General features: G+C 51.1%; 1 protein-coding gene across 1 annotated transcript in view; it reads right to left on the bottom strand.

Moving 5' to 3' along the window:
- micall1a (MICAL-like 1a) overlaps window positions 1-8,413 on the bottom strand; it is a 182,658-nt gene extending 174,245 nt beyond the window's left edge. The window contains exon 1 of the mRNA XM_068019331.1: window positions 8,219-8,413. Within this exon, the coding sequence (XP_067875432.1) occupies window positions 8,219-8,358 (140 nt within the window). The 5' untranslated portion in view covers window positions 8,359-8,413. The remainder of the gene's footprint in view (window positions 1-8,218) is intronic.
- Window positions 8,414-8,790: the final 377 nt, after the last annotated feature.

Here is an 8,790-nt window from a genome sequence, read left to right as displayed (position 1 = left end):
CAGAGCAGGAGGGGGCAAGAGGGGCTTGACACAGGGGGTGGGGATGGGGAGTTAGCGGGGATGGGCAGCAGGCGAGTGGGTTGTGAAGGGCAGGGTGGCGAGATGGAATAGGGCATGATGACCAGCTCATCATTTCCACCCTTTTTCGCAGGTTTGTATTGTAGAGGCAGGATTGTACAGCTCCATTTTGACAAGGTTGAGTAAAGCTTTAAACCGTTGGAACAGCCCGGGGGAATTTGCTCCAATAAGTAGGCAGTATTTACATAAATACCATGAATTAGGACAAATTAAATCTGAAATAAGTTCGTTTCTGATTGAATCATACTCCAGCAATTCAGTCCTTTATAGATTGTTCTGATAGATAGCAACCATTCACTCTCAGCCCAGAGTGTGGCCCTGGGCACCAAACCAAACCAGGCTGTATGACAGCTCAAGGTCACACATTATTAAACCCATTGTTAATAACATACTTTGCTGCATCAAATGCCAACATGTAGGTTATGCTAATTCCGAGCACATGAATCCTTAACAAAACAGCACAGCGGACAGGGGAGCAGAGTGTCGCAAGTCCATGGTGGGAGGAGGGAGTGTCGCAAGACAGGGGTGGGGTGGGGGCATAGGGAGTGAGACAGAAGCTGGAGGCAAGTCCATGCAGCTAATTACTGAATCCCCCTCCAGCACAGTGAAGCACACTCCTACTGCTTTCATCCATCAACAATTCTAACGTCACTTTCTGTTAATTGTGTGATTATATGCAGGTGAAGGGAATTCACTGGGGTTTTAGTTGAGCACTTGAAAGCAGTCACTCACTGGGAGAGGGATTTGTGTGAAGAGCAACATGTTTGTAATCCTTTTATTCTGCACAATAAATGTGAAACTGCGCAAATATTGACTCCAGCCTTATCCTTTTACAAGCTTTCAGGAGTTTAACACTTTCTCCTCTCATCTTAGGTGAAACTCTGTACTTCTTCCAGCACTAACAGTTCCAAAAAACTTGGTTCCCTCCTTTGTCCCCTGTATAATTCATAACCTTGAACAACTCCCTGTTGATACATGAGCTAAGGGTTCATGGGGTTGGGGATAATATATGGGATGGGATAGAGGATTGGAAAACAGGGAGTAGGAATAAACGGATCATTTTAAGGTTGACAATCTGTTACTAGTGAGGTTTGTGCTGGGGCCTCAGCTATTTGCACTCTATATATTAATGACCAGTTCCAGGATTTTGACCCAGCAACAGTGAAGGAACGGCGATATAGTTCCAAGTCAGGCTGGTGTGTGACTTGGAGGGGAACTTGCAGGTGGTGGTGTTCCCATGCATTTGCTGCCCTCGTCCTTCTAGTTGGTAGTGGTTGCGGGCTTGGAAGGTGCTGTCTAAGGAGCCTTGGTGAGTTTCTGCAGTGCATCTTGTAGATGGTACACACTGCTGCCACTGTGCGTCGGTGGTGGAGAGAGTGAATGTTTGTAGATGGAGTGCCAATCAAGCGGGCTACTTTGTCCTGGATGGTGTCCAGCTTCTTGAGTGTTGTTGGAGCTGCACCCATCCAGGCAAATGGAGAGTATTCCATCACACTGCTGACTTGTGCCTTGTAGATGGTGGACAGGCTTTGGGGAGTCAGGTGGTGAGTTACTCGCCGCAGGATTCCTAGCCTCTGACCTGCTCTTGTAGCCACAGTATTTATATGGCTACTCCAGTTCAGTTTCTGGTCAATGGTAGCCCCTAGGATGTTGATAGTGGGGGATTCAGCGATGGTAGTGCCATTGAATGTCAAGGGGAGATGGTTAGATTCTCTCTTGTTGGAGATGGTCATTGTCTGGCACTTGTGTGTTTTTAGTTTTTTTAGTTTTAGAGATACAGCACTGAAACAGGCCCTTCGGCCCACCGAGTCTGTGCCGACCATCAACCACCCATTTATACTAATCCTACACTAATTCCATATTCCTACCACATCCCCACCTGTCCCTATATATTTCCCTACCACCTACCTAAACTAGGGACAATTTATAATGGCCAATTTACCTAACAACCTGCAAGTCTTTGGCATGTGGGAGGAAACCGGAGCACCCGGTGGAAACCCACGCAGACACAGGGAGAACTTGCAAACACCGCACAGGCAGTACCCAGAATTGAACCCGGGTCGCTGGAGCTGTGAGGCTGCGGTGCTAACCACTGCGCCGCCACTGTGGCGCGAATGTTATTTGTCACTTATCAGCCCAAGCCTGGATATTGTCCAAGTCTTGCTGCACGGACTGCTTCAGTATTTGAGGAGTTGCGAATGGTGCTGAACATTGTGCAATCATCAGCGAACATCCCTACTTCTGACCTTATGATTGAAGGAAGGTCATAGATGAAGCAGCTGAAGATGGTTGGGCCTAGGACACTACCCTGAGGAACTCTTACAGTGATGTCCTGGAGCTCAGATGATTGACATCCAACAACCATAACCATCTTCCTTTGCACTAGGTATGACTCCAACCAGCGCAGAGTTTTCCCCCTGATTCCCATTGACTTCAGTTTTGCTAGGCTCCTTGATGCCATACTCAGTCAAATGCTGCTTTGATGTCAAGGGCACTCACTCTCACCTCACCTCTTGAGTTCAGCTCTTTTGTCCGTGTTTGAACCAAGAGTGTGATGAGGTCAGGAGCTGAGTGGCCCTGGCGGAACCCAAACTGAGCGTCACTAAGCAGGTTATTGCTGAGCAAGTGCCGCTTGATGGCGCTGTTGATAACACATTCCATCACTTTACTGATGATTGAGAGTCGGCTGATGGGACGGTAATTGGCCGGGTTGGACTTGTCCTGCTTTTTGTGTACAGGACGTACCTGGCAATTTTCCACATTGCAGGGTAAATGCCAGTGTTGTAGCTGTACTGGATCAAGGTCACGGCAAGTTCTGGAGCACAGGTCTTCAGTACTATTTCCAGAACCCATAGCCTTTGCAGTATCCAGTACCTTCAGTTGTTTCTTGATATCACATGGAGTGAATCGAATTGGCTGAGGTCTGGCATCTGTGATGCTGGGGAATTCAGGAGGAGGCCGAGATGGATCATCAACTCGGCACATCTGGCTGAAGATTGTTGAAATGCTTCTGCCTTATCTTTCACACTGATGTGCTGGGCTCCCCCATCATTGAGGATGGGGATATTTGTGGAGCCACCTCCTCCAGTTAGTTGTTTAATTGTCCATCACCATTCATGGCTGGATGTGGCAGGACTGCAGAGATTAGATCTGATCCGTTGGTTTTGGGATCGCTTAGCTCTGTCTATCACATGTTGCTTACACAGTTTGGCACGCAGATAGTCCTGTGTTGTAGCTTCACCAGGTTGACACCTCATTTTGAGGTATGCCTGGTGCTGCTCCTGGCATGCCCTCCTGCAGTCTTCATTGAACCAGGGCTGGTCTCCTGGCTTGATGGTAATGGTAGAGTGGGGGATATGCCGGGCCACGAGGTTACAGATTGTGGTTGAGTACAATTCTGCTGTTGCTGACAGCCCACAGAGTCTCATGGATGCCAAGTTTTGCATTGCTGGATCTGTTTGAAATTTATCTCATTTAGCATGGTGGTAGTGCCACAATAAAAGATGGAGGGTATCCTCAATGTGAAGGTGGGACTTCGTCTCCACAAGGACTGTGTGGTGGTGACTCCTACCAATACTGTCATGAACAGATGCATCTGCGGCAGGCAGGTTTGTGAGGACGAGGTCAAGTATGTTTTTCCCTCGTTGGTTCCCTCACCACCTGCCGCATACCCAGTCTAGCAGCTATGTCCTTTATGACTCGGTCAGCAGTGGTGCTATCCAGCACACTCTTGGTGATGGACATTGAAGTTATTATTTAAGTTTTGCTGCAGTTGCCCAGGGCTTTGCTGAGACAACACCTGCAGTACTGTGTGCAGTTTGTATGTGAGAGAGATAAAGTTCTACTCTCTGTACCTAAGGAAAGATATACTTGCCTCAGATGGGGTGGAAGAAAGGTTCATTAGATTGATTACTGAAATGACAGCATTGTCATTTGAGGAGAGATTGAATAGAACGGACTTAAACTCTGAGGCTTAGAAGACTGAGAGCTGATCTCATTGAATCATACAAGATTCTGGGAGGGCTTGACAGGGGAGATGCTGAGAGGCCGATTCCCCTGCCTCGAATATCTAGAACTTGGGGGCATTGTCTCTGGATAAGGTATTAGCCATTTAGGGCTGAGATGAGGAGAAATATCTTCACTCAGATGGCTGTGAAGCTTCTGAATTCTGTACCCGAGAGCTTTGGCTGTCCAGTTGGTAAGTATATTCAAGACTGAGATCAATAGATTCTTGGAATCTAAGGGTATCAAAGGATATGGGGAATGGGCGGGAAAGCGGAGTTGATGTAGATGAACAGCCGTGATCTTATTGAATGGTGGAGCAGGCTCAAAGGACTGTATGGTCTACTCCTGCTCCCATTTCTTGTATTCCCATTTTCCAGCCAATTTCAAGTGCGCTTGGAGCAGGGGTGTTGCGGAACAGCTCCACAGTCACGATCTCTTCGAGGTTTTTCTCTGGGAAGCAACCCAGAAATGGTGGGTATATTTAAAGCATGTGATAATATTTGACCTCGTCAGCAGACAGGATCGCTTCAGACGACTAGCAAAGATCGGATGTCCACCAAAGCTACTAAGTATCATCACCTCATTCCATGACAATATGAAAGGCAGTATTCAGCATAGTGGGGTGTCATCAGACCCCTTTCCTATCCTGAGTTGCGTGAAACAGGGCTGTGTTCTCGAACCCACATTGTTTGGGATCATCTTCTCCCTGCTGCTCTCTCATGCGTTCAAGTCTTCAGAAGAAGGAATTTTCCTCCACACACGATCAAATGGCAGGTTGTTCAACCTTGCCCATCTTAGAGTGTAGACCAAAATACGGGAGGTCCTCATCAAGGAACTCCTCTTTGCTGACGATGCTGCATTAACATCTCACACAGAACAGTGTCTGCAGAGACTCATTGACAGGATTGCGGCTGCCTGCAACGAATTTGGCCTAACCATCAGCCTCAAGAAAACGAACATCATGGGACAGGACATCAGAAATGCTCCATCCATCAATATTGGCGACCACGCTCCGGAAATGGTTCAAGAGTTCACCTACCAAGGCTCAACTATCACCAGTAACCCGTCTCTCGATGCAGAAATCAACAAGCGCATGGGAAAGGCGTCCGCTGCTATGTCCAGACTGGCCCAAGAGAGTGTGGGAAAATGGCGCACTGACACGGAACACAAAAGTCTGAGTGTATCAAACCTGTGTCCTCAGTACCTTGCTCTACAGCAGCGAGGCCTGGATAACATATGTCAGCCAAGAGCGGCGTCTCAATTCATTCCATCTTCGCTGCCTCCGGAGAATCCTTGGCATCAGGTGGCAGGACCATATCTCCAACGCAGAAGTCCTCGAAGTGGCCAACATCCCCAGCATATACACCCTACCGAGCCAGCGGCGCTCGAGATGGTTTGGACATGTGAGCTGCATGGAAGATGGCAGGATCCCCAAGGACACATTGCACAGCAAGCTCGTCACTGGTATCAGATCCACCAGCTGTCCATGTCTCCACTTTAAAGACATCTGCAAACGCGACATGTAATCCTGTGATATTGACCACAAGTTGTGGGGGTCAGTTGCCAGTGACGGCCAGAGCTGGTGGAAAGAGTGGCGAGTCGAAGAGACTTAGCAGCTGGCAGGAAAAAAGACAGAAGCGCACGGGGAGAGCCAACTGTGTAACAGCCCCGACAACCAATTTTTTCTGTAGCACCTGTGGAAGAGTCTGTCACTCTGGAATTGGTCTTTATAGCCACAAACCACTGACCACCTCTAGGCACTTAGCCATTGTCTCTCGAGACAAGGTTTTTTTTTAATTTCCAAAATATATTTTATTCATAAAAATCTGTAAAAATTACATTACCAGCTTCAAACAGCACCAAGTCAAAAAATACAAACAGTGCAAAGGAGGTCCGTTTGCTTCATTACAATCATGAGTTGCCTCACAACACTTCCATTTCACATTTGTCATGCCAATTACATTTTTACATTTTACAGCAAATGAAAGTTTTCCCGATACAGTTCGAGGGGTTTCCAATGGATCCAGCCCCTCAGTTCAGCTTGGTGGAGGGAGCTTACACTGTGATCTTTCCCCATTGAGCCTTTGCTGCGGCTGCCCCAAGCTTTAGTGCGTCCCTCAGCACGTAGTCCTGGACCTTGGAATGTGCCAGTCTGCAACATTCGTTCGTGGACAACTCTTTGCGGTGGAAGACGAGCAAGTTTCAAGCAGACCAAAGGGCATCTTTCACCGAATTGATAGTCCTCCAGCAGCAGTTGATGTTTGTCTCGGTGTGCGTCCCTGGGAACAGCCCGTAGAGCACAGACTCCTGTGTTACAGAGCTGCTTGGGATGAACCTTGACAAAAACCACTGCATCTCTTTCCACACCTGCTTTGCAAAGACACATTCCAGGAGGAGATGGGCAACCGTCTCTTCCCCACCACAGCCACCTCGAGAGCATTGCGCGGAGGGGGCGAGACTTCGGGCGTGCAGTAAGGATCTGACGGGGAGGGCTCTTCTCACCAACAGCCAAGCTACATCTTGGTGCTTGTTTGAAAGTTCTGGTGATGAGGCATTCCGCCAAATGACTTTGGCGGTCTGCTCGGGGAACCATCCGACAGGATCCACCGTCTCCTTTTCCCGTAGGGCCTTGAGGACATTCCGTGCAGACCACTGCCTGATGGACCGGTGGTCAATGGTGTTTTCCCGCAGAAACTGCTCCACGAAGGATAGGTGGTACGGCACGGTCCAACTGCATGGAGCGTTCCGCGTCAATGTGACCAGGCCCATCCTTCGCAACACTGGGGACAGATAGAACCTCAGCACGTAGTGACACTTGGAGTTTGCATACTGGAGGTCTACACACAGCTTGATGCAGCCGCACACGAAGGTGGTCATCAGGATGAGGGCCACGTTGGTTACATTTTTCCCGCCCTTGTTCAGAGGTTTGAACATCGTGTCCCTCCGGACCCGGTCCATTTTGGATCCCCAGATGAAGCGGAAAATGGCTCGGCTGACTGCCACAGCGCAGGAGTGGGGTATGGGCCAGACCTGCGCCACGTACAGCAACAACGTGAGCGCCTCGCACCTGATGACCAGGTTCTTACCCACAATGGAGAGAGATCGCTGCCCCCACATTCTCAGCTTGTGTTGTACCATGGCTACTCGCTCCTCCCAGGTTTTGGTGCACACCCCGGCCCTTCCGAACCATATCCCCAGCACCTTCAGATAGTCTGACCTGACGGTGAAGGGGACACAGGATCGGTCAGCCCAGTTCCCAAAGAACATGGCCTCGCTCTTGCCGTGGTTAACTTTGGCTCCCGAGGCCAGTTCGAACTGGTCGCAGATGCTCATCAGTCTGCGCACGGACAGCGGATCCGAGCAGAAGACGGCGACGTCATCCATGTACAGGGAGGTTTTAACTAGAGTGCCTCCGCTGCCTGGGATTGTCACCCCTCTTATGCTCGCGTCCTTCCTAATAGACTCAGCAAAGGGTTCAATACAGCAAACAAACAAGACCGGGGAGAGACAAGGTGGCCAAGGAGAGAGAGAAGAGATAATAGAGAACCTCATACATCACTAGTATATGTAGGTGATAGGGAAATATAGGGACAGGTGGGGACAGGTGGGGACGTGGTAGGGATATGGGATTAGTGTAGGATTAGTATAAATGGGTGGTTGATGGTCGGCACAGACTCGGTGGGCCGAAGGGCCTGTTTCAGTGCTGTATCTGTAAACTAAACTAAACTTCTTCCATCATCACTTCCACAGGACACCAAACATTACAGTAACAGGTGGAAGGGTGTTTAAATTCTACAGGGTCCCCAAGTCACAGGAGGTTGAGTGTATTCTCTGATCCTGCTCTCCTCAGTCCCGAGCCTGGGTAACTCCCACCCGGAGCACATCAGACTGATCGAGACAGTGAAGCACCTTCCCACCAAGGCATATAATGCCCATGTTTAACTCGCATTCCTTCCTGACCCTCCCTCCCAAATCATCTCCTACCTTCCCCACCCCTCAACCCTCTCACCCGCGCTCACCCCTCCCCACCCCACCCTCCCTCTCACAGGCTCCGCTTCCCCCCTCCTTCCGCGGCCAGACCCTCCGCCGCCTTTCCCGGGCCGGCTCGCCGTTTCCCCCTCTCCCGGACACTCACATCAGGTCGGGCCGGTGGCGATGGATGATGGCACAGAAGGCGAGCCCATCCCTGAAGCTCGAGCTCATGTTCTTCACATCCACCCCCGGGTATCCGGCGGCCTGCAGCCGGGCCCATTCCTGCAGCGCTCGGGTCGCCATGGGAGCGGCTCCGAACTCTCAGCACCAGCGGCTGCCGCCACTTCCGGTCCGGCAACACCCGCGCCCCCTGCGGCCACCGGCAGTACCGCAGCTCCACCGCCCCCCGCGGCCACCGGCGGCACTACATGTCCACCGCCCCTGCGGCCACCAGCGGTACCGCAGCTTCACCGCCCCCTGCGGCCACCGGCAGTACCGCAGCTCCACCGCCCCCCACGGTCACCGGCGGCACTACATGTCCACCGCCCCTGCGGCCACCCTCAGTACCGCAGCTCCACCGCCCCCCGCGGTCACCAGCGGCACTACATGTCCACCGCCCCTGCGGCCACCAGCGGTACCGCAGCTTCACCGCCCCCTGCGGCCACCGGCAGTACCGCAGCTCCACCGCCCCCCGCGGTCACCGGCGGTACTACATGTCCACCGCCCCTGCGGCCA

Source organism: Heterodontus francisci, chromosome 41 (genome assembly GCF_036365525.1).
Source record: "Heterodontus francisci isolate sHetFra1 chromosome 41, sHetFra1.hap1, whole genome shotgun sequence".
Classification (NCBI taxonomy): domain Eukaryota; kingdom Metazoa; phylum Chordata; class Chondrichthyes; order Heterodontiformes; family Heterodontidae; genus Heterodontus; species Heterodontus francisci.
Note: the sequence above shows the minus strand (reverse complement) of the source record. Positions and strands in the feature narration are given on the sequence as shown.